We start from the raw sequence: 25,996 nt of genomic DNA on the forward strand, positions 1-25,996 counted from the left end.
AGCCATGAGGTGAAATGACCCCAGAAAGGAAACTCTTAGAGGAAAAGAGAATGGTTTGGGAGCTCTCCAGACTCAATCTCAGGCCCAAGCAAGTGTACCATAATGGGAACTCACACACTGGATTCATCGGTATTTGGGATCCTGTGGGAAATGTGGGCAAAATAGGGATCTATAGAAAAAAGACAAGAGTCAAGATTGGCAGGAATATCCTTTATTTGGCATATGTTGTCAGAGGTAGAACAGGGGTCTTCACATGGAAGACACAGACTTCAAAACTGAGTTAGGCACCAGACCCAGATCTTTTCGTTTCTGATCTTTGGAATTTCTACTGTTCTGTTTAAGACCAGTCACACCATATGATAGCACTCATGTATATATACTACTCATGTATATATGACAAATATCAAATGACAAAGTGTCTGAATAATAAAGAAGTTAATTCTAGCTCTATTGCCAATCCCTGAAGGTCCCATTATTCCCCAGTACAAATATCACCTTCAAGGGTGTCTTTCTCCCCGTTGACCAACACATGATTCTCTCTTCAGCTAACAGGTCTGTTTCCACGTAATAGATACCTAGTTGTCCTTTGCTCTTGCTAAAATGGGGCAAAGAAATCATTTGAATCTGACAACTTCACTTGGGCACAGGTAAGAACTTGGGCTCACAGTTGTGAGAGATGCTCTTGACACAGCAAGTACAGGGCTTGGTGCTGAGAAAGATGGACCTGGGCTTTCCTATGTCTCTGAGAACATTCGTCATCTCTGCACAAAGGAGATCAAAGGACCTTTGATGGAGTTTTCCTGGAGAACTGTAACTCTCCAGAGGAGCCGGATATATCTCCAGCATTAAGTGAGGCAGGTCTGCCAGGTGACGCACCACTTGGACTAGTGTGGCCATGGACACACCGTTCCCATGGAGTTTCAGGGCCCTGAGCTGGGAGCAGAGTTTCAGCCCAGGCAGGATTTCCTTGAGGTGGGTGTCCTGGAGCCCACACACCCCTAAGTCAAGGTCTTGCAGTGTGGATGCACAGTTCTCCAGCAGTCCTCTCAGAGGGATACTGAGAAGTCTCAGGTAAGTGCCACTCAGACTCAACTTCTTCAGCCGATTAAGGTTTGGGCATTGGGACATTTGTGTCATGTCTTGTATGAGAAGCGTACACATCATGATGGACAAGGTCTCCAAATGTGTCGTCAGGCACCTGGGGAGACAGCAACAGTTAAATCTAGAAAACAGTACAGGGAGATAGATCGCAAAATAGGAGAAGCTCATCCACTAAGATCATGGCCCAATAGACCCTCCTATAAAGGCCAGGCTTTTGGATATCAGTTTCAGTTGAAGCGGAGTCCTTTAGCCTTTAATAGTGTTGTTGGTCAAGATCTCCAAATCAAAGGAACTTTCTTTGCCTCCCAAGAGAAGCACACATACTCAGAAAATATACTCGGATGATGCAATATATTGGCCTTTTAGAAACCAGTTCCTCAATAGAGAGCATGACCCAATGTGCCAATAAAGTTGAGCATCATCAATTGCTACATAAGGAGATAAAACAAAACATGTGCAAGAATGATTGGTTACAAGATATATGTCCCAAGAACAGTGTTTGGGGCCAGAGAGATAGCACAGTGGTAGGGCATTTGCCTTGCACACAACCGATCCAGGACAGATGGTGATTCAAATCCCAACATCCCATATGGTCCCCTGTGCCTGCCAGAGCAATTTCTGAGCTCAGAGCCAGGAGTAGCCCCTGAGCACTGCAGGGTCTGACAAAAACAACAACAACAACAACAACAACCAAAGAACAGTGCTTATCAATTGACACTCAGAAACATAGGGAGGTGTATAGAAAAAAAAAGCTATGGAACTATAGCAGTGTTTAAGAGATTTGCCTTGGGCCTGGAGAGATAGCACAGCGGCATTTGTCTTGCAAGCAGCCGATCCAGGACCAAAGGTGGTTGGTTCGAATCCCGGTGTCCCATATGGTCCCCTGTGCCTGCCAGGAACTATTTCTGAGCAGACAGCCAGGAGTGACCCCTGAGCAATGCTGGGTGTGACCCAAAAACTGGAAAAAAAATAAAAAGAGATTTGCCTTGCACATGGCAAACATGACTTTGATCCCTGATATCCCATATGACAACCCCTGCTGGGAATGAACTTTGAGTTCACAGTCAGTAGTAAGTCTTGAGCTCTGCTGGAATAGAACCCAAAACAAGTAACAATGGAGAGAAAGAAAGAAAAAGAAAGAAAAAAACAAAAGAAAGAGAAAGAAAGAAAGAGAAAGAAAGAAAGAAAGAAAGAAAGAAAGAAAGAAAGAAAGAAAGAAAGAAAGAAAGAAAGAGAAAGAAAGAAAGAAAGAAAGAAAGAAAGAAAGAAAGAAAGAAAGAAAGAAAGACGAAAGAAAGAAAGAAAGAAAGAAAGAAAGAAAGAAAGAAAGAAAGAAAGAAGAGAAGAGATTGAAATAGAGAAAGAAAGAAGAGAGAGAAAGAAAGAAAGAAAGAAGAGAGAAATAGAGAAAGAAAGAAGAGAGAAAGAAATAGAAAGAAAGGAAGGAAGGAAGAAAAAGAAGGAAGGAAGGAGAAAGAAAGAAGTATTTGAATGATCAAAATTCTTGAGTGGAGAGGAATATGGGAGAAATGAAAAGACAGTAATATTGGGCACAAAGCACCATTCCTAGATAATTTTGTACATAAAGTCTCCATCCATAGCCTCAATTTCAGAGGCTGCATCTCTTACCTAAGCACCTGGTTCATACGTCCTTTGAGGAAGGTGGCTGAGTCCAGATAGAGCTCCCGAAGGCTGTTCAGCAGAAGGAACTGCTTTGAAAACAGGGCCACAAACTGCTGCTGACCCTCCATGGTCATTAAGGTGGTGCTGTGAGGTGGCTCTGTAGAGAAATTTAGTCTCTGCAGATTCCTCATCTGGCCAAGCATAGGAGCGAATGATACCAGGTTTGATATTTTCCAGCATAAATCAACCTCTATTTCTTGGACACAGGTAAATTCGATGTCATTCAAGCAGGTGACAAAGGTGGGCACGTGCAGAAAAGTGATCTTCCTACAGCACAGATGAATGTTCTTCCTAGCTTTTGCCCACTGAAGGATTCGAGCTTGGACTTTTGAAAGGGGACCTATGCCAACTGTCAGGTCTATGACCACCTCCAGGAGTGCTGAGGTGTGACCTTTTATGCAACTGCCCACAGACAATGGTGGATTGGTCTCTTGGTGCCATCGAACAGGGATATCACACCATTGATTCCAGAATCGATCACCAGAAAGACAGAAATCCAATACCTGGAGTTTACACCTCCTGTTGGAAAAAGGATGGGGTGGGGATTTCAGTTTCTACACCTTGAGTCACCTCCTGATTTGGAGGAAAATCACACTCTATTCTCTTTTACATTTCCACACATTACTTCTCTCCACCCTCTGGTTCCCTGTCTCTCTGTTCTCCAAGCTTCCTTCCCACCCTACCATATTAGTCTCTAATTCTAAATGTTTACTGAGAGCAGGACAAGAGAGCTTCTATTAGATATAACTTCCTCACCTAGAGGACACTTCTAGATGGTATCTCCCAGTGTGAGCTCATTACTTCACAGCATACTTGGAGTTTCCTCTTGATGTCTACTACTGGCCCCTCTCACCCTGACCCCTTACTCTTCCAGGGTTCCCACCATCTTACCAACTTTCCCAGAACCTTACCTGGGGCGAACTTCCTGAGCAAGAAGTAAGTCAATTCCATCCAACACTGCTTCCAAACTCTCCATACAGGGAATGGCTTTATCTAACAGTGTCCCAAGTGGAAGAGAAGGAAAAGGCCATATCTGCCCAATCGCCTTCAATGTGTCTATGCATACAAAATGGAAGGCATCCAGGAAGAGCTGTGGGAATAGCTCTTTGGGAAGAGCACTGAGGGCCAAGTTTTGTTGCGTCAATAGAGTCAGTCTCGCCAGGTCCAGGAGACTCTTCACTTCTTTTCTTTCCCTAGGGAGAACCTGTGGAAATAGCCAGATAATAGATTGTCCTTTTCTTTTCTTTCTTTTTCTAGTTTTCAGTTGCTGAGAATGCAGCCTATGGCCATACACATACCAAGCATGAACTTTAGCACAGTCTAGTCCAATATCTCTAATTCTAATAGTAAAATAACAAAACTATGTCCAAGTGTTTGGACTCAGAGTAATTTCACCTTCTTTTGGGTTACTATTTTGGGGGGTGCACATCCAGGAGAGCTCAGGGCTTCCACTTATATTTGTCATTAGGGGTCACACCTGGTCAACTGGGGGCCATAGGGGATACTGGGGATTGAACCTAGGTTGACTACTCCCAGATATGCATCTCATCCTCTGTGCTATTTCTCCAGCCTGAGAAATTTTAATATTCAAAAGAGAGATTGGATCGTGAAAATATTGTCAAACATAAGTAAACTTTGTTTAAAAATAAATCATACCAGAAAATCATAAGCTACAATATCAAACTATAAATTAAGGGCACATAGACAAGAATTAGAACTCCAAGTAGTTACTTTACTTACATTTACAATGTCCTAAGAGCTAGAGCAAAAGCACAACAAATGGGGCCAGAGAGATAGCACAGCGGCATTTGCCTTGCAAGCAGCCAACCCAGGACCTAAGCTGGTTGGTTTGAATCCCAGGGTCCCATATGGTCCCCTGTGCCTGCCACGAGCTATTTCTGAGCAGATAGCCAGGAATTAGCTCTGAGCACTGCTGGGTGTGGCCCAAAAACAAACAAACAAACAAACAAAAGCACAGCAAATAAGGCATTTCCCTTATAATGTGGTGAACCTAAGTTTGATCCCCTTCATCCCATATGATTCCCCTGGCCTACCAGAGTAATTTATGAGCACAGAGTCAGAAGTAACCCCTGATATCTACTTCTGTGCTCCCCCAAAAAACAGTATATCCTGCTTTGTAAGTTATAGAAATACATATACATATATGAATGTATGAAAATGATATAACCCGAAAACCAAATCAAGCATTTTGGGTAAATACAAGACAACCCTTGGAGGCAAAACCCTAATCTGAAATTTGTTCTTTGTAAATAAATATTAAGGAAATGACCAAGGCCTATAAATTGTTGACCACCATCCTATGCACTAGTGATCACTAGAAACCTGGTGGCATCATCAGCTCCATGTAGTACTTACCATGGCAGACATGCTGGAAATATCTTAGACCTCCTGAAGATCCTGTAGCAAGACTCCGGGATTGTAAGATACTGCATCTCTTCTTTGGTGCCTGAAGTTTTTATAGGGTTGGCTCTAGTGCTTTCCTCCAATAGGACAACAGGAGAGTAGGGTGGTTCCCAGAATCCCAATAAACACCTTCAATAAGAAAAAAGGAGAATAGGGTGGGTCCCAATTCTTAACACCTCCAATAGAAAAACCAGAGAATAGGGTGGGTACTTGAATCCCAATAGATCATTAGATTACTTTGGTTCCTTTGACTGGATTACTTAATTGGATCAAATGTCATTCAGGTAAGAAAGAAAATATAGAGGAACAATTAAAGACTCAGGTACTCTGTTACTTACTCTGTAACTCAAGAAATGGTGTAGGACAAAGGAAACAGTTCAGTGGGCAAGGACGCAGCTGACCTGGGTTCAACCCCAGCCCACACTTAGTTCACTGAGCTCCTCCAGGAGTGATTTCTGAGCAGAGTTAGGAATAATCCCTGAATCCTACTCGGGTGGTCCCCAAACAAACAAAAAAGATGGAGCTTTGCCCCATAAGTCAAGCATAGTCCTGAGGGGAAAGAAAAGTTCTTGATATGAGCCAAGAAAACATGTTCCACTGTTGAAATTGCTTCACATCAAGTATCACTCCCAAGTAATCAGGAATTATAAAACTGGGGAATAGTAGCTCATGATCCCATTTATGATTGGTGAGGATCCACCATTGACACGGTGACTGGATTCCAGGCATATGGGAAGGTTTCTGTGCAAGAGAACTGATCAAAATTCTTGAGATTTACAGGATGCTACTGAGGACAAGCTTGGATTTTCTTAATGGTAGCCCTGTCGAAGAATGAAATCTTGGTTAGGTTATCTCTTTGAGGGGCAAAAGGAGTGATTTAAGAATGACTATTTGTAGAGCAAAGAAATTAAAAGGGAACTGACCACGGAAGTCACTCTTTTCTTTTCTTTTTGTTTTTGGGTCACACGCGGCAGCGCTCAGGGGTTACTCCTGGCTCTGTGCTCAGAAATTGCCTCTGGCAGGCTTGGAGGGGGGGTCACATAGGGGATGTTGAGATTCGGACCATCGTCCAAATGCAATGCAAATGCCCTACCTCCATGCTATCTCTCCAGTCCCACCTTCTGTAAGGTGTGCTTCTGGAGATACACTTACTGGTTCTCAGAGGTTATAACTAACTTTGTGGCCAAGAGTTATCCCTAGTAGCACTTGCCCAACCCTGATTCTATTACAGGTCCCTGATGTGGTCTTCTGAGCCCGCCAAGAATGAGTTCACTGCCAGGTGTAAGTCCTGATAACAACTGGGTGTTACCTCTAGTGAAAAATTTAAGTAAATAAAGGAGTAAAATTTGGGACCGGAGAGATAGCACAGCGGTGTTTGCCTTGCAAGCAGCCGATCCAGGACCTAAGGTGGTTGGTTCGAATCCGGGTGTCCCATATGGTCCCCCGTGCCTGCCAGGAGCTATTTCTGAGCCAGACAGCCAGGAGTAACCCCTGAGCACCACTGGGTGTGGCCCAAAAACCAAAAACAAACAAATAAACAAAGGAGTAAAATTTGATGGAACTTGAGCACCCCCCTGCCCTCCTCCTGCCTCCACCACTGATCCCCCCCATCTTGACCCCTCACCCCTTTCCAATGACTTCTACTCACACACAAAAAAAGTTGATGGAACTTGGAGTATCATATGTGCTATTCAACATTTTAAAAGGGGGAAGGGTATGGGGTTCAAGCCCAGCCAAATTCCTTAATTCTGTGCTCTCTCTCTATAGGTCCAACAAACACAATCATTCATAAGGAGATAGGAAGCTCCCCTTCATCCTTCTCTAGAAAAGATATAGTTTTCTCCTTAGAAGATTAGATTAGCTCAGTAACAGGCTGGAGAAGGCTCTGACTCACACCATGCAGCCTACAATGATCATTGATGAAGGGGCCCAGAGGGTAGAAACTGTAGGTTATTGATGACCAGAAACACAGAACTACCTGTGGGTTTCCAGATGTATAAGGATATATTCTGACCCCCAGGAGAACTTCCATTAAAAGGCACGCTTTATTCCATAAAGGAGGTGTCTCATACAGTACGTACTCCACCTTCATCACACCACCATTATTTTTCTGTAACCTTCTTTTTTTTTTTTTTTAGTTTTTGGATCACACCCAGCGGTGCTCAGGGGTTACTCATGGCTGTCTGATCAGAAATAGCTCCTGGCAGGCACGGGGGACCATATGGGACACTGGGATTCGAACCAACCATCTTTGGTCCTGGATCGGCTGCTTGCAAGGCAAACGCCACTGTGCTATATCTCTGGGCCCTTTGTAACCTTCTAAGCTTGAGTATGATCCCAAAGTGTGGTCCATAAACCTTTTTCCAAGCGTTTTTAACAAATGCACATTTTTCTGACATGAGTTACCAATTGAAATCAATGCAACTTCTCAAGGCTTCTTTGTTCCTTCAGCATAGATTTCAGAGCAACACTATCTTTAGTAACCATGAGCTTGGGACAACTCCCCAAGCTTCAAACACTGGAGCTGGCAATGAGGTATCATGGGATTAAATATTCTCTAGTTGCAAATCATCACGTTGAGAATCATCCACTTCTAGAATATACATTTCACTTATGGGGAAAGGGGTTGGTTTGGGTGCTCTACAAAGTGGTATTCTGAGGTTATACCTGCCTCTGCAATCAGATATCACATCTGGTTGATTGCTCAAGTGACCAATCATATGGGATGTCAGGGATTGAACCAAAATTATCCCCGTGTAAGGCAAGCATCCTACTCGTTGTACTATCTCTCTGGCCCCAGTACATATTCCTTGTTATAAATATTTTATGAGCTTTGTCTATAGGAGCTCAGAGTAGGATCCCCACCATCCCACAAATACTGCAGGTTTGGCTACAATCACAACCATTTCATAATACACAAACAAATAAGTCTAAATGGGAAACAAAAACCAATGCTCTATGCAGGATAGTAAGGACATTAACCAAGGAATCTTGGTTTCTTTATTGTCACACTGTCCCCCAAAACTCTACTAACTCCTCACAAATGTGGGCTTATGTGACCAAAGTCTTCAAATATGGTTTGATGACATCTCTTAGAGAGTCGGGCTCTCTCTTGTGTCATAAAACACCAACTTTGCACCAATAGGCAGAATTAAACTTGAGGGACCTACATGGACAACCAGAAGTAATCATGGTTTTCAGGGCCCTGCCAAGGCCCTCTCACAAGATTGTAGAGTTTAGAAATTGTGTTATGGGCCGGAGAGATAGCATGGAGGTAAGGCGTTTGCCTTTCATGCTGAAGGTCATCGGTTCGAATCCCGGCATCCCATATGGTCCCCTGTGCCTGCCAGAAGCAATTTCTGAGCATGGAGCCAGGAGTTTCCCCTGAGCACTGCCGGGTGTGACCCAAAAACCACAAAAAAAAAAAAAAAAAAAAGAAATTGTGTTATAACTCTTTGAAACCCTAGAAATAAGAGGAGAAATTCCCCTGAGACCCACAATCATTGTGTGAGGCCAGGGAAAGATAACAATGCTATCTGACCCTGAGACCCAACTTTATTAGCACTTGGCCCATCATCATGGAAGTTTCTGCAGCTGATTTCAAGAGTACCTAGAATCCTAAAGGAGTAGGCAGCAAGCAGATAAATAACATCATGAAAGGAAAGACAGTCCTCCATTGAGGTCCTTCTCATTTGTTTATTTCTCTTTTTTTTTTTTTTTTGGTTTTTGGTTTTGGGGTCACACCCGGCAGTGCTCAGGGGTTACTCCTGGCTTGATGCTCAGAAATCGCTCTTGGCAGGCTCGGGAGACCATATGGGATGCCGGGATTCGAACCACTGTCCTTCTGCATGCAAGGTAAATGCCTTACCTCCATGCTATCTCTCTGGCCCCTCATTTGTTTATTTCATTGTCTGCAGTATCAAGGTTAGAAGTCAGGGCTCCCATGTGAGTATGTGCTATTTTGCTAAGACACATTCCCAATGTCTCTGGTTCTTCGAATTTTAAAACATCATTTAAATTACCTTCAAGAGGGTAATCAACAGATGATTGATCCAGAGTAATCAACAGCAGTTAGGACATTTGCCTTGCATGCTGCAGTCCCGGGTTCAATTCCTGGCATCCCAGATGATCTCCCAAGCCCTGCCACGAGTGATTCCTAAGTGCAGAGCTAAAAGTAACCTCTGAATACCGCCGGATGTAGCCCAAGGAACAACAACAGCAATAAAACTGTCTCCTTGAAGGGGGTTCCTTCATCTCTATCATATCCAAGGTGCAAAACATCTTTATCATTCAGTTGTTGCCTAGGACTTTGTGGCGACAAGTCCCAAGGTGCCCATGTACAAGTACAAAATTTCCAGCTTCCTTGCTCTATTTTGTTTATTCTCCTACCCGCGTGTGAAACCACATACCTGAATCCTATGACACAAAATCTGTGATGCGTTTATCTACAAAATTCTGAAATAAAATATTTTGAATCTGAGATATGCATTTTATGTTTGCTTGGGTTTTGTTTTGTTTTGTTTTTGAGTCACACCTGGCAGTACTCAGGCTCTATACTCAGAAATCACTCCTGGCAGGCTTGGGGAACTATATGGGATGCTGAGATTCGAACCACCATCCTTCTGCATGCAAGGTGAACGCCCTACCTTCATGCTATCTCTCAGGCCCAAGGTATTTTATGGCTGAAACCCAATTCCAAAATGGTTGTAACCATTGTGCTTAAATAAAGGATTTAAAAAAAGAAACTGTCTGATATAAGGTCTTCAATGCATTTTTTTGTTTGTTTTTGTTTTTTGGGTCACACCCAGCAGCGCTCAGGGGTTACTCCTGGCTCTATGCTCAGAAATTATTTCTGGCAGGCTCAGGGGACCATAGAGGATGCCGGAATTTGAACCACTATCCTTCGGCATGCAAGGCAAACACCCTACCTCCAAGCTGTCTCTCTGGCCCCCTTTAATGCATTTTTAAACTTGATTGATTGATTGATTTTTGAGCCACACCCGGTGGCACTCAGGGATTACTCCTGGCTTAGCACTCAGAAATCACTCCTCATAGATGGAGTACCATATGGGATGCTGGAAATCAAACTGGTTCGTTCTGGGTCGGCAGTATGCAAGGCAAATACCCTACCACTGTGCTATCTCTCCGGCCCCTTTAATGCATTTTAATTTGAACTTTGTGCATGGTTTAGATAGAGGTCTGTGTTTACTTTTTGCACATGGCTGCCCAGTTGTCCCAACACCACTTGTTGAAAAGACATTCCTTGGGGCCAGAGAAATAGTAGGGTGTTTGCCTACCAAAGCAAGCAGCTGATCCAGGATGGATGGTGGTTTAAATCCCGGCATCCCATATGGTCCCTCATGTCTGCTAGGAGCAATTTTTGAGTGCAGAGCCAGGAGTAACCCCTGAGTGACGCCGGGTGTGACCCAAAAATAAATAAATAAAAGGCATTTCTTGCTTCATTTTGCAGTTCTTACCCCTTTGTCAAAGATTACTTGATTGTATGACTGAGAGTCATTTTCTGAATACTCAATCTATTCTGTTGATCTAAAGATCTTTCTTTATTATAGTACCATGCTGTTTTAATGATTATTAATTTGTAGTACAATTTAAAGTTGAGGAAAGTGTTGTCTCCCATCTTCTTTTTTCCTCAGGGTTGCTTTAGCTATTCTTTTTTTTTTTGTTTTGTTTTGTTTTGTTTTGTTTTTGGGCCACACCCGGTGATGCTCAGGGGTTACTCCTGGCTATGTGCTCAGAAGTCGCTCCTGGCTTGGGGGATCATATGGGACGCCGGGGGATCGAACCGCGGTCCATCCGAGGCTAGAGCAGGCAAGGCAGGCACCTTACCATTAGCACCACCGCCCGGCCCTCTTTAGCTATTCTTGAGTGTTAATTGTTCCAAAAGAATTTCAAGAGGGTTTGATCCACTTCTTGGAAGAATGTCAAAAAAAAAAAAAAAAAAGAATGTCATGGCTAGCCTTAGAAGGATTGCATTCAATTTGTATAATGATTTGGGGACTATTGCTATTTTATAGATGCTAATTCTCCCAATCCATAAGCAGTTTACATGTCAGATATATATCAGAACTGAAACTGTAAGGTATATAGAAGAAAACATAGGCAAAACACTTCATAACATTAAAACTAAAGGTATCTTCAATGAGAAAACACCACTGTCCAAACAAGTGGAAGCAGAAATTTCTGCACTTCAAAGAAAATAGTGACTAGGGTAAAAAAAAAGGTCACCCATGGAATTAGAGAACTATTCACACCACATTCTCCAAATAAGGAAATAATATATAAGATATACTCTCAGAACTTAACAAGATAAAAACATATAACCCCATCAAAAAATGGAAAGAAAAAATAAACAGACATTTTCTCAACAAAGAAATACAGATAGGCAAAAGTCAAATGAAAAATGCTCCACATGACTAATCATCAGAAAGATAGATGCTAATCAAAACCACAATGAGATATCATCTTATGCCACAGACATTGTACACATCACAAAGAAGAGGAACTACCACTGATGGCATTGGATGGGAAGAAAGGAACTCTCATTCACTGCTGGTGGGAATGCCATCTAGTCTATCCTTTCTGGAAAACAATATGGATATTCCTTATAAAACAGGACATAGAGTGCTATATGATCCAGCAATACCACTCCTAGGGATATACCCAGGATCACAAAAAACACAATATAATAATTCCCTCTCCAGGGGCAGGAGAGATAGCTTGGAGGTAAGGCATTTGCCTTGCATGCAGAAGGACCATGGTTCAAATCCTGGCATCCCATATGGTCCCCCAAGCCTGCCAGGAGAGATTTCTGAGCGTAAAGCCAGAAGTAACCCTTGAGTGCTGCCGGGTGTGACCCAAAAACAAAACAAAACAAAAAATTTCCTCTGCATTCTTATGTACATAGAAGCATTATTTATAGTAGCCAGAGTGGGGCTACTCTGTGGGGCCAGAGTGATAGCATAGCAGTAGGGCATTTGCCTTGCACACTGCTGACCTGGGATAAACCCAGATTTTATCCCTTCCATCTCATAGGGTCCCACCTAACCTGCCAAGAGTGATTTCTGAGTGCAAAGTCAGGAATAAACCCAAGGAACCTCTGTGGCCAAAAAAAAAAAAATCACCTGTATGGCAAAATAAATAAAGTGTGGTATCAGTCACCTGGGTCTGGGCACTGGACAGACATAGTTTGCTCTAGCAAACAGAATAGTTCTTGAATTGGATCAGCAAATGAAAAAGTTAATTTCACCCAATTCATGCCTATGATGGTCAACCCCAGCACACCAGTCTGATCTCAAGCTGACCTATCCCTTTCCTCTGTCACTGTGAGGGTAGAGAAACTCAAAACCTCCCTTCCCCGGGGCCAGAGAGAGATCATGCATCAGGGAAGACACTTGACCTGGGTTTGATCTCTAAGTCCTCATGCATCATGAGGTGCCCTGAGCATCACCATGATTGATCCATAGAGCCAAGAGTTTGCCCTGAGTACCCCAAACCCTCTCTACCCCCAAATTTCTCCTTTTATGTTATCTCTCAAGTGGAATACATGGTCCAATAGCTTATAACAATGAAGCCATATATTAAAATTTCTTTTATTTTGATTTTATTTGGAGGGGTAGGGGCCACACCTTGTGGTGCTCAGGGGTTACTCTTGGCTTTACACTCAGAAATTACTCCTGGCTCAGGGGATCATATGGAATGCCAGGGATCAAACCCACATTGTCCTGAGTCAGCCAAATGCAAGGCAAATGCCCTACCACTGTTTCAATTCTGGCCCAGATATTGAAATTTCTATCAAATCCTACCAGCAGAAACTGTGAAAAATCAAGTGAGAATCGTGGACTCAAAACTGGGAAGATAAAATTACATGTGAGCCAATGTAGTCTTAGAGATGAAAACAGTTTGACTGCTGCTATCTTAAGTAACTTCTGCCATTGGCGAGAATGAACATTAGAGGAAAAGATGGAAATAATCCTAAGTAGGTTCAACATCTTCTGGTTATCATCTCCAGGAACTACTGGTTCCTCATCTCAACAAATCTCAGGTAGCTCTCCACTCCCCCCCCCCCCACATGGGGGAAGCAATGGGCTTTTTCCACACAATCACATGGTCTCCAAAGAATGTATTTAGAGCTGTGGTGATCATGGCCCCAAAGTCATGAGACTGCTGAGTCTAGGAGTTTGTCCTTCAAACAGGGCGTCTGCACCCTCTTGGCAACTGGCTTTCTTCTCCTCCTATCTCATTCACTTATCTCTTCAAGACATAATTTGAGGGACCGGATCAGGGACACAAGAGATAAGGCATCTGCCTTGCCTGTGCTAGCCTAGGATGGACCCACGGTTCGATCCCCTACCATCCTATATAGTCCCCTAAGTCAGGAGCGATTCTGAGCTTATAGCCAGGAGTAACCCCTGAGCGTCACCGGGTGTGGCCCCAAAACAAAAAACAACAACAAAAAAGACATAATTTGAGGTGCATCCCTGTTCCTCTCTGCCCATGAGCACACGTGTCACTCAGTGATGTGTATTGAGTGACTGTCTAACAACAACGGAAACTGTACTCAGAGGCAAGGCTGGAGCTTGCTGCATTCAGCAGATCTGACTTTACACCCAGAGCCTACTTTTTTCTAGATGGGGAGAGCTTCGGGCCCGGGGAGGTAAAGAGGAGGACAGGATGAAGCCAAGGCATGTGGCTGTGATGCTTGGATAGCCCTCCTGGGAGTACATCAGACTTCCACACTCATCACACATCCTCATGCACACACAACACACACATCATCATCATATACACTCCACACACCCACACATATCCACATCCACACATCCACACAGCTATGCCCCTCTGCTTTAGTAGTTTGTACCTCTCACCAGAAAAGGTCTATGACTGTATCAAGCTGCCCTCTGGTAGCCAATTTCATACCAAGCCACCCAAAGCTGTGGTGTCAGATTCATGCTTTCCTGGTAACCAACACCTAATTGGAGGATTCTTCTAGAAATCATTCAAAGCAGATTCCCTCCCCAGTAGTTTTCTGCCATTCCTGGGAAACATACATGACATCATATCCACAGAATAAGGCATAGAAATATCATGGGCTCATGCTTTTCAATTTTGTTATGAAGAATGAGTGCTAGAGTCTCCCTCAGTTTGCACTATCTAACCCAGACTTTGGGGTCTCTTCATGCAAAAATATTCTTCGTGTTGTACTTTGATCCAACTGGAGTCAATAGAACAAGGCAGCTTCTCCACAGAGAGAAATGGCCATATCCTTCAAACTCTCAGAACTCTTGTTCTAAAACCCCCAAAGAGTTCTCCTAAATATTTGGAGGAAAAGGAAAGTTGCAAATTTGCTTTGGCAATAAAGAGATGACAGGAATGAAAATCACAGGGAAGGAGAGAAATAGAGGTGGTGGTGTTGAGGAGCCAGAAAAGGACAAGAAGTAACCGAGGCTAGGGCAGGGGTTGTAGTTCACTGTGGAGTAGTAGTGAAGACTTTGTATATCCATATCACTAGAGCCAACATTTTGGAAGCACAGGACACAATTGACAGTAAAATTGAAACGAGTCTGGTAGTGGTGGGTGTAGGAAAACTGGGATCATTGATAAAGAGGTGCAATGACTGGAGTGAAGGGAAGGGTGGGGAAGCGAACATCTCATGCTTGAATCTCTGTTGCTGATAACTTTGTAATCAGTATCTAAAAAATGACAATAAATAAAATAAAATCACTATTTAGAAAAATATTCACAACCTAATTGCAGTATTATTTTTAACATCCCAGATAGAGTAATCTAAAGAAATAACCTAAAAAAGAAAGAAAAGAAATAACCTAGTTTTTTCCTCCACTGAAGATCAAATAAAAAAAGGGGAGGGTCTTTCAGACAGCTCAGTGACAGAGCACATGCCTCAAAGCAGGAGGTTGTGAGTTTGGTCCCCAGCACCACTTCACATGCCCAACTAAAATCTTTTTTTTTTTTTTTTTTGGTTTTTGGGACACACCCGGCGGTGCTCAGGGGTTCCTCCTGGCTGTCTGCTCAGAAATAGCTCCTGGCAGGCACAGGGGACCATATGGGACACCGGGATTCGAACCAACCACCTTTGGTCCTGGATCGGCTGCTTGCAAGGCAAACGCCGCTGTGCTATCTCTCCGGGCCCCCAACTAAAATCTTATAGTCAAGATCCTGAACTATGAAGATTGTGCTCTGTAAAAGCCACTGTTTTAGTGTCCAAAGAGGAGACTCAGTGGTAAGGTGCCTACCTTGTAGACATGAGAGAGCAATTTTATTCCCCAAATTATCCTGCTGCAATATTCTTTGGGATCTCTGGCTTGATTTAAAAAAGTGTGTAATTGGGGCCGGGCGGTGGCGCTAAAGGTAAGGTGCGCCTGCCTTGCTTGCGCTAGCCTTGGACGGACCGCGGTTCGATCCCCCGGTGTCCCATATGGTCCCCCAAGCCAGGAGCAACTTCTGAGCGCATAGCCAGGAGTAACCCCTGAGCGTTACCGGGTGTGGCCCAAAAACCAAAAAAAAAAAAAAAAAAAAAAAAAAAAGTGTGTAATGCCACCTCCATATGTATATGTGACTGAAAGTCAGTCACTGAAAGAAAGAGAAGATATATGAAACACAATTTATCTTGTTCTTTATTGATAATTTTTTATTTTGACCAAAGTGGATTATAAATCATTCACAGTAGTATTTTAGGTACATAGTGACATTGTATCAGGGGCATTCCCACCACCAATGTTGTCCTCCCTTCACCCCTGTTCCCAGCATGCATCCCATATTGCCCCTCCTTTGCCACAGTTGGTGGTCATCAGTCACTACTCTTAGCTTTGCTCAGATATCACTTCTGGCAGGTTCTGGGGAACATATGGGATGCCAGGGATTGAAGCTGGGTTGGCTGCGTGTAAGGCAAAAGCCCTACCTGCTGTGCTGTCACTCCAGCTCCTAAACAAGCCTTTGATGAAATATGGCTTCATGCTGGCTGTATGGATTGCTCTTTGCATAAAATGAAAGATGATTTCTCATCATTACCAACTTTCTACCTTCATAGAAAAGGAGAGGGCTTATGTGATAGCACATGTTTAGTTAATATGAGGGTAACCTAAATTTGATACTGGGCATTTCATTTTTCCCTGATCACCACCAAGAGTTGCGTGTAGAGCCAGAAGTAACTAACCCCTGAATATCACTGGGTGTGGTTGCTCACTGGAAAAAAAAAAAAGAAAACTATAAAAACAAACAAACCAAAAAAACATGCATTGTATGACAATAGTAACCTAAGTGTAGTGATAAGAAAAATGAAATTATGCACCACTAATTGGGATGCTGAATCCTCTGCTGTCGGCTCTTTGTCAAGGATTCCAGGATGGTTCTGGGGTGCAGAGGATGTGAGTTCTTCCAGGAGGGCACAGGAGGAAAATACCCAATTCCTGAGCATTACATGTGTGTCAAGCCCTCAGCAGGAATCAGTTGTGTGAATTCCATGAGCTCTCATATAAGTTGAGTGTATTCTACTTCCTTCACGAGAAAAGAAGCACTTGTCTTATAAATTTTTATAAAACACTCCTGGGGCTGGAGAGATATCATAGAGGTAAGGCGTTTACCTTGCGTACAGAAAGTCAGTGGTTTGAATCTCGGCATCCCATATGGTCCCCCGAGCCTGCCAGGAGCAATTTCTGAGTCTGGCGCCAAGAGTGACCCCTGAGCACTACCGGGTGTAACCCAAACCGCCCCCCAAAAGAAAAGACACTCTCTCTCTCTCTCTCTCTCTATATATATATATATATATACATACATACATATATACATATATATATATATATTTAAATTGTCTTATAAGGAACTCTTATAAGTTCCTCATATAGCAGCAACTGCCCCTACCTCTCAGTAAAGTACATGTTTTGGGTGCTTTTTGGGGTTCACTGGAGTGGTGATATTATGAATCAAATGACATGAATGACAGAGGATGAAATGACCACCATGTTTTGACTGGAGTTTCTTCATGAATTGAATTTTTTATCAAGAGTCTGAAGACAGATATTCTATCCCACTGACTGGGGGCATCATTCATTGCCTGAAAAGGGTACCAACTATGGACTCAGGGTAGGGGAATTATTTTGCATGTGTGGTTTTGATCTCCAGCACAATCAATACAAAACATTAAATGGAAAAAAAAAAAGTAAACAGCAACCAATTCTGTTCTCAACCTGCCAAGTTTATGTATGTCTGCCTCTACAAATAAGCACTGATGGTTCTTGATCATCGAAGACAGACATAGAGTCACTGTGTCTTGTGTCTCAGCGTAGGACTGATGTTTAAGTTCCATGAACAGAAATCTCCAGAAATAGGACTTTGCTCTACATAAGATAGATTTTTATTCAGCTGCAAATGTACATTTAATGAGTGGTAGAGCTCTATAAAACAAGTAGAGTGAAAAAAATGTAAAACATAGTGGTGCTCAAGCATCACACCTGCCAGTGATGGGTGGTGACATATATAGTGACAGACAAAAACTGAGTCAGCAGTATGCACGGAAGTGTTATCTGTTGTATGATAGCTCTGGCCCTAAAGTTCCTTTTAAAATGTAGTACCATGCTTTCTTTTGATTGCCCCACATTGACTCACAGTATCACAGAGTCTCATATGCAGTGTAGGTAAGTCCCAAAATATTTAAAAGGAAAAAAACTAGGGCGGGAGAGATAGCCTGGAGGTAGGTAATTTGCCTTGCATGCAGAAGGATGAAAGGAAAGAAAGAAAGAAAGAAAGAAAGAAAGAAAGAAAGAAAGAAAGAAAGAAAGAAAGAAAGAAAGAAAGAAAGAAAGAAAGAGAGAGAGAAGAGAGAAAGAAAGATGAAAGAAAGAAAGAAAGAAAGAAAGAAAGAAAGAAAGAAAGAAAGAAAGAAAGAAAGAAAGAAAGAAAGAAAGGAAGAAAGAAAAAAGAAAGGAAGAAAGAAGGAAGGAAGGAAGGAAGGAAGAAGAAAAACCTTGGACTGGAGTGGTGGCACAAGATGTAGGGCATCTGTCTTGCATATGTTAATCTAGGACAAACCAAGTTTCGATCCCCTGGTATCCCATATGGTTCCCCAAGCCAGGAGTGATTTCTGAGCACATAGCCTGAGCATCACCAGGTATGGCACAAAACCAAAAAAAAAAAAAAAAAGTAAATTGCAAATAAATGGGATAAAACCAAACAAGAGAGGCCAAAGCAATAGTACAGAAGGAAAGGTTCATACCTGGTACTGACTAGGTCTGAGTTCAATACTGACCATTTCATATGGTTCCTTGAGCTACCCTTAGAAGTAGTTCCTGGAGCACCTCCAAGTGTGATATTCTCACCCCAATCCAAACCAAACAATATTAACATTCTGTGCAGATATAGCAAAATATTTGCTCATTAAAGTATGAGTGTCTTACTGGTCAATGTTCCCAATCATAGACCCCCTACATTCTCAGGACAATCACATGTTCAGAATGCCATGGACTATACCTTTTGTGCATTTAGGACCCACTTTCAGCACAGGTTCTGCTTTATGCAATAAAGCCTTATGCAATAAAGACCGAACCAGACTCAGTGACCAATTGGAGAAGACATATGGTTGATGGGACTCTTCCTCTGAGCCACAAGAGTGGCTCTGTGAGATTTTCTCATGTAGCATATTCAATGTGTGTCTTGAGCCATGAAGTGGGATGACCCTAGAGAAGAAAGCCCTGGAGAAAATGACAAAGGTGTGGGATCTCCTGAGACACAGCCACAAGCCTAAGTAAGTGTGTCATTGTGGAACTCACACACTGGAGTCATCAATACTTGGGATCAATAATATAGTAAAAGTCATCAATATCAAGGGAAAACAGGGGATTATAGGAGAAACATAAAAGTCAAGGTTGACACAGATGTAATTTTCATTTCAAAATTTTTATTTCTGACTTTCTATAAAACATTCTGTTTAAGAACACTCACACCCTCGTGTATATAAACTAAGGACAAACTGCCTTAATAATACAGAAATTACTTCTGGCTCTAAGAACAAATCCATGAAGATCCCATTTTTCCCCAGTACAAATATCACCCTCAAGGTACCAGCTCCATATCGTTCTCACCATTAAGCAATACAACATTCTCTCTTCAGCCCAAAAGTCTGTGTCCCTGTAATACACACCTAGTTCTATTCTTTTGCTGAACTGGGCAATGAAATCATTTGAATATGATCACTTCACTCTGACACAGATGAAAAAGTGGCCTCACATTTGTGGAGCATACTCTGGCCATACCAACGACAGAAATTGATATGGAGAAAGATGGACCTGGGCTTTCCTAAATCTCTAAGAACATTCGTCATGTCTGCACAAAGTAGATCAAAGGTCCTCTGGTGGAGTTTTCCTGGAGAACTGTAACTCTCCAGAGGGGCTGGATATATCTCCAGCATTAAGTGAGGCAACTCTGCCAGGTGACACACCACTTGGACTAGTGTGGCCATGGACAAGCAGTTCTCCTGGAGTTTCAGGACCCTGAGCTGGGAGCAGAGTTTAAGCCCAGGCAGGATTTCCTCCATATCGGAATCCTGGAGCCCACACACCCCTAAGTCCAGGTCCTGTAGGGTGGATGCACAGTTCTCCAGCAGCACTTGTAGAGGGGTACTGAAAAGTCTCAGGCAAGTTCCATGCAGACTCAACTTCTTCAGCTGATTAAGGTTTGGGCACCGGGACATTTGTGTCATGTCTTGTATGAGAAGCGTACAGTTAGTGATGAACAAGGTCTCCAAATTGGTCTTCAGGCACCTGGGGGAGAGAAACAGTTCAATCCTGGAGAATGGTACAGGGAGAGGGACCTCAAGATAGGAGAAGGCTCACCACTAAGATCATGGAATAAAAGACCCTCCTATGAAGGCCAGGCTATAAGAGATCACTTTCATTTGAAGCTGAGCCCTTTGACCCTTAACAGTGTTGTAGGTCAAGCTCTCAAATCTCAAGAACATTCTTTGCCTCCCAAGAGGATCACACATATCTAGAAAATTGACTACTATGGTACAAGATATTGGCCTTTTAGAAACCAGTTCAATAGAGACCATGACACAAAGTGTCAATCAAGTCGAGCATTATGGATTATGACATAAGGAGATAAAACAAAACATGTGCAAGGAGGATTGGTTAGAGGACACATGTCCCAGAGAACAGTGCTTAATAATTGATAGGGGAGTGTATAGAAAAAGAAAAGTATGGAATAATATCATCTCAAACCAGAACAATAGTACAGTGTTTAGGGTGCTTGTCTTGCACATGGTAAACCTGACTTTGATACCTGGCAGCCCATATGGCAAGCCCTGCATAGTCTGATATGAGAATAGAACCAGGAGTAAGACCTGAGCACTGCAGAAAAGGAACCGAAAACAAATATTAAAGAAAGGAAAGAAAGAGAAAAAGAAAGAGGAAGAAAAGCGAAAGAAAACAGAAAGGGAAAAAAAGAGACAAACAAAGGCAAAAGAGAGGAAGAAAGAAAGATAGAAGGAAGAAAGAAAGAAAGAAAGAAAGAAAGATAGAAGGAAGGAAGAAAGAAAGAAAGAAAGAAAGAAAGAAAGAAAGAAAGAAAGAAAGAAAGAAAGAAAGAAAGAAAGAAAGAAAGAAAGAAAGAAAGAAAGAAAGAAAGAAAGAAAGAAAGAAAGAAAGAAGGAAGGAAGGAAGGAAGGAAGGAAGGAAGGAAGGAAGGAAGGAAAGAAGGAAAGAAAGAAAAGAAAGAAGGAAAGAAAGAAGGAAAGAAGGAAAGAAAGAAAGAAAGAAAGAAAGAAAGAAAGAAAGAAAGAAAGAAAGAAAGAAAGAAAGAAAGAAAGAAAGAAAGAAGAAAGAAAGAAAGAAAGAAAGAAAGAAAGAAAGAAAGAAAGAAAGAAAGAAAGAAAGAAAGAAAGAAAGAAAGAAAGAAAGAAAGAAAGAAAGAAAGAAAGAAAGAAAGAAAGAAAGAAAAAGAAAGATGGGGCCGGGTGGTGGCGCTAAAGGTAAGGTGCCTGCCTTACCTGCGCTGGCCTAGGACGGACCGCGGTTCGATCCCCCGGCGTCCCATATGGTCCCCCAAGCCAGGGGCCATTTCTGAGCGCATAGCCAGGAGTAACCCCTGAGCGTCACCGGGTGTGGCCCAAAAACCAAAAAAAAAAAAAAAGAAAGAAAGAAAGAAGGAAGGAAGGAAGGAAGGAAGGAAGGAAGGAAGGAAGGAAGGAAGGAAGGAAGGAAGGAAGGAAGGAAGGAAGGAAGGAAGGAAGGAAGGAAGGAAGGAAGGAAGGAAGGAAGGAAGGAAGGAAGGAAGAGAGGAAGAAAGGAAGAGAGAGAAAGAAAGAGAGAGAAAGAGAGAAAGAAAGAAAAGAGGGGGGCTGGAGAGATAGCATGGAGGTAAGGCAGGAGGTCATCGGTTCGAATCCCGGCGCCCCATATGGTCCCCTGTGCCTGCCAGGAGCAATTTCTGAGCCTGGAGCCAGAAATAACCCCTGAGCACTGCCAGGTGTGACCCAAAAACCACCAAAAAAAAGAAAGAAAAGAGGAAGAAAGAAAGAAAGAAAGAAAGAAAGAAAGAAAAAGAAAGAAAGAAAGAAAGAAAGAAAGAAAGAAAGAAAGAAAGAAAGAAAGAAAGAAAGAAAGAAAGAAAGAAAGAAAGAAAGAAAGAAAGAAAGAAAGAAAGAAAGAAAGAAAGAAAGAAAGGAAAGAAAGAAAGAAAGAAAGAAAGAAAGAAAGAAAGAAAGAAAGAAAGAAAGAAAGAAAGAAAGAAAGAAAGAAAGAAAGAAAGAAAGAAAGAAAGAAAGAAAGAAAGAAAGAAAGAAAGAAAGAAAGAAAGAAAGAAAGAAAAGGGAAGGAAGGAAGGAAGGAAGGAAGGATGGAAGGAAGGAAAGAAGGAAGGAAAGAAGGAAGGAGAGGAAGAGAAAGAAAGAAGAAAAGAAGGAAATAAAGTAAAGAAAAAAGATAAAAGAAAGAAGAAAAGAAAGCAAGAGAAAGAAGAAAGAAAGAATGAAGAAAGAAAGAGAGAAATATTTAAATGGTAGAAGCTCTTGACTGGAGAGGATAATGTGACACGTGGAAAGACAAAATATTTAGCCAGTATACCAAAGTGTCTGTTGACTTCTGTGACACAGGCTATAACCACATTCAGCCGACTCCCAGACCATTTTTTATTATTCTGGCTGGCCTTCTCACCCAATTAGACACCATCCCAATCCTGACATCTCCCATGTATAGCTATGTGACCAGACCACATATCACAGACATTGAATTCTAGCCAGACTCACTGCTATTTCCCAGTGAGGAGCTCAGGTACTCAAAGAACATAGGATGCTTGAGTGTGTGTACCTGTCTTTATTTAGCCTTTTCCTACAATAACTCAGACCAGTGATCTTGTGAGAGTCACAAAGCACCATTCCCAGATAATTTTCTCAATGAAGACTCCCTCCATAGCATCAATTTCAGATTTTAGCACCTCTTACCAAAGCACCTTGTCCAGATTTTCTTTGAGGAAGATGGTCGAGTCCATATAGAGCTCCCGGAGGCTGTTCAGCAAGAGGAACTGCTCTGAAAACGGGGGCATAAACTGCTGCTGCTCCTCCATGGTCATGCGAATTGGTGGCTGGGTAGTGAAAATTAGCCTCCGCAGATTTTTCATCTTGTCAAGTATCGGAGTGAGTAATACCGGATTAAAGGAGCTCAACCATAAATAGACCTCTACTTCTAGAACACAGGTCAGTTTGATGTCATTCAGCCAGATAATAAAGAGGGGCGTGTCCATAAAAGTGATCTTCCTACAGCACAGGTGGATGTCCTTCCGGCCCTTTGCCCAGTCAAGTACGTGACTCTCTACTTCCCAGAGGGGACCATCATTAACTGTCAGGTCAACGGCCACCTCCAGGAGCACTGAGGTGTGTCCTTTTCTGCAGCTGCCCACAGACAATGGTGGCTTTAAATCTCGGACCCATCGAATAGGGATATCACACCATTGATTCCAGAACTGATCACCAGAATGACAAAAATCCAATATCTCTAGTTTGCACCTCCTGTTGGAAAAGGCATGGGTTGGGGATGTTCAATTTTTTTTTGTTTTGTTTTGTTTTGGGGCCACACCCAGCAGTGCTCAGGGGTTACTCCTGGCTGTCTGCTCAGAAATAGCTCCTGGCAGGCACGGGGACCATATGGGACACCGGGATTCAAACCAACCATCTTTGGTCCTGGATTGGCTGCTTGCAAGGCAAACGCCGATGTGCTATCTCTGGGCCCCGGGATGTTCAGTTTTTACACTTTGAGCCACCTTCTGATTTGGGGAAGGAGCTATTCCCCTCTCTGCTTCTCATTCACACCCACACACATCAGCTCTCTCCACCCTCTGGTACCCTGTCTCTCCTTTCTCCAAGCATCCTTCCCATCCTAGCATCTTGTTTCTAAGTCTAAATGTTTGTTGGGAGCAGGACAAGACAGTTTCCTGAAGAGAGGGATCCCTCAGCTAGAGGACACTTCTAGAAGGTTTCTCACAATGAGCTCATCACTACAAAGCACACTTGGTGTCTCTTGTTGGCATCTACCTACTGACACTCTCCTCTCCAGGACCCTTTCTCTTCCAGGGTTCCCACCACCTTAGCACTTGTCCAGAACCTTACCTGGGGCAAACTTCCTGAGCAAGCAGCAGGTCAATTCCATCCAACACTGCTTCTAAACTCGTCATACAGGGACAGAATTTATCTGTTAGTGTCCCTAGTGGGAGAGTAGGAAAGGGCCACACCTGTACAATGGCCTTCAGTGTGTCTGTGCATTCAAAACGGAAGGCACTCAGGAAGAGCTGTGGGAATAGTTCTTTGGGAAGAAACTCCAGAGCACTGATGGCTAAATTTTGGTGCTTCAATAGGGTCCATATTGCCGATTTCAGGAGACTCTCTATTTCTCTTCTTTCCCCAAGGAATTGCTGTAGAAGAACCAGATAACAAGTTGTTCTTTTCTTTTCTTTCTTTTTCCAGTTGCTAAGAATACAGCCCAGAGATGCTTTAGCACTGTCTAGCCCAATATCTCTAATGCTAACAGTACATTAACAAATTATGGCCAGGTGGTTAGCCCAAGAGAAACTTCACACTTATTTGGTTTTTGTTTTTGTTTTGTTTTGTTTTGGTGGGGAACACACTCAGGAGGGCTCAGGGCTTACTTACACTTAGATCTGTCATTAGGAATCACACCTGATCAACTTAGGGGCAGTGTGGGATACTGGGGATGGAATCTAGGTTGACAACTTGCCCCACTGTCCTATTGATCTAGCCTGAGAAATGTTATCTTCTTTCTTTTTAGAATAATGTCTTTATTTAAGCACCATTATTACAAACATGACTGTAGTAGGGTTTTAGGAGTGGTGGCATAAGCGGTAAAGCATTTGACATGCCTGTACTAGCCTAGGATGGACCTCAGTTCTATCCAAAATAAAAACAAACAAAAAAATTTGTTTCCTGGGGCCAGAGCCGGTAACGCAGCAATAAGGTGTAAGGTGTTTGCCTTGCACTCGGCTGACCTAGGACAGACCACAGTTGGATCCCTCACCGTTCAATATGATCCCCCAAGTCAGGAGCGATTTCTGAGCGCATATTGAGGAGTAACCTCTCAGTGCCACCAGGTGTGGCCCAAACCCCCCTCCCCCAAAGTACACCTCGTCACCAGTGCAACCTTCTCGCCCCCAATGCCCTCCTCACTCCTCCCTACCCTTGCCTATCTTTGAGACAGACATTCCAGGGAAATTTTACACTCTAAAGAGAGATTGCATTTTGTCTAACCTCAGTGAGCTTTATTTTAGGGACATTTTTGTTTGTTTTGGCTCACCCGGTGGCACTCAGGGGTAAATTCTGGCTCTGAGCTCAGAAGGCACTCCTGGCAGGCTCAGGGGACCATATGGGATGCAGGCATTGGAACCGGGATCCGTTCTGTATTGGCCACATGCAAGGGAAATGCCTTACCTACCACTGTGCTATCGCTCCATCCCCTCAGTAAGCTTTAGATAAAAAAAAATATTTTAGAAATTTAGAAATCTTTTTAGAGAAAAAAGAAATTGTACCAGAAAATCATAAGCTTCAATATCAAACTATAAATTAAGGGCACAAAAGACGGGCACCAAATCTCCAAGAAGTTATATTTAAAATGTGCCAAGTGGACCAGAACAATAGCACAGCAGTAGGGCATTTGCCTTGCATGTGGCCAACCCAGGACAGACCTTGGTTCAATTTCTGGCTTCCTACATGGTCCCTAGAGCAGGCCAGGAGCAATTTCTGAGCCTAGAGCTAGGAGTAACCCCTAGTGCCATTGGGTGTGGCCCAAAACCTAAATAAATAAAAAGTGAATAAAATAAAATAAAATAGGGGTAGGAGGATTGATTGGTGTAGGGCATAACTCACCGTGTAAGACATGCTGCACGCGTCTTTGACCTCTTGAATATCCTGTAACGAGATTTCCAGATGGTAAGATACTGCATCTCTTCTTTGCTGCTTGAAGCTTTTATAGGGTTTGCTAATCTTGTCTCACTCCCACAATTGTTTAACTCCAATAGGAAAGTGGTAGTGTAGGGTGGGTCCCTGAATTCCAATAATTAGATTAGATTGGTTCCTTTGCCTCTATTACTTAGTTGGATCAGATGTCATTCAGGGAAGAAAGTAAATAAAGGGGCTGGAGAGATAGCATGGAGGGAAGGTGTTTGCCTTGCATGCAGAAGGACGATGGTTTGAATCCCGGAATCCCATATGGTCCCCCAAGCCTGCCGGGAGCAATTTCTGAGCTCATAGCTGGGAGTA

At 42.8% G+C, this 25,996-nt stretch overlaps 2 protein-coding genes across 2 annotated transcripts; both read right to left on the bottom strand.

Moving 5' to 3' along the window:
• Window positions 1–633: 633 nt before the first annotated feature.
• On the bottom strand, window positions 634–13,976 carry LOC126011632 (PRAME family member 12-like). The gene is made up of 6 exons (XM_049775449.1): window positions 13,847–13,976; window positions 9,618–9,624; window positions 5,161–5,337; window positions 3,696–3,902; window positions 2,731–3,303; window positions 634–1,198 (listed from the first exon to the last, which is right to left on the bottom strand). Exons 1-6 carry the CDS (start codon window positions 13,974–13,976, stop codon window positions 634–636), a joined length of 1,659 nt encoding a protein of 552 aa, XP_049631406.1.
• A 5,456-nt stretch (window positions 13,977–19,432) lies between these two features.
• Window positions 19,433–25,680, bottom strand: LOC126011633 (PRAME family member 27-like). Its single transcript, XM_049775450.1, has 4 exons — window positions 25,604–25,680; window positions 23,837–24,247; window positions 22,676–23,239; window positions 19,433–19,997 (listed from the first exon to the last, which is right to left on the bottom strand). Exons 1-4 carry the CDS (start codon window positions 25,678–25,680, stop codon window positions 19,433–19,435), a joined length of 1,617 nt encoding a protein of 538 aa, XP_049631407.1.
• Between the last annotated feature and the right edge of the window lie 316 nt (window positions 25,681–25,996).

The sequence above is a fragment of the Suncus etruscus genome, chromosome 6, assembly GCF_024139225.1.
Source record: "Suncus etruscus isolate mSunEtr1 chromosome 6, mSunEtr1.pri.cur, whole genome shotgun sequence".
In the NCBI taxonomy this organism is placed as follows: domain Eukaryota; kingdom Metazoa; phylum Chordata; class Mammalia; order Eulipotyphla; family Soricidae; genus Suncus; species Suncus etruscus.

Excerpts from the sequence above, each read along its gene's own strand:
- LOC126011632 (XM_049775449.1), bottom strand. The coding sequence starts at position 13,976 with ATGTGTGATGAGTGTGGAAGTCTGATGTACTCCCAGGAGGGCTATCCA. Across the intron at positions 3,903-5,160 it reads TTTCCAGCATGTCTGCCATG|TGCTCTTCCCAAAGAGCTAT; the intron begins GTAAGTACTACA and ends CTTGGCCCTCAG. Across the intron at positions 3,304-3,695 it reads GCTCAGGAAGTTCGCCCCAG|GAGGTGTAAACTCCAGGTAT; the intron begins GTAAGGTTCTGG and ends TTTTTCCAACAG.
- LOC126011633 (XM_049775450.1), bottom strand. The coding sequence starts at position 25,680 with ATGCAGTATCTTACCATCTGGAAATCTCGTTACAGGATATTCAAGAGG. Across the intron at positions 24,248-25,603 it reads CGTGCAGCATGTCTTACACG|CATTAGAGATATTGGGCTAG; the intron begins GTGAGTTATGCC and ends ATGTACTGTTAG. Across the intron at positions 19,998-22,675 it reads AATCTGGACAAGGTGCTTTG|GTGCCTGAAGACCAATTTGG; the intron begins GTAAGAGGTGCT and ends TCTCTCCCCCAG.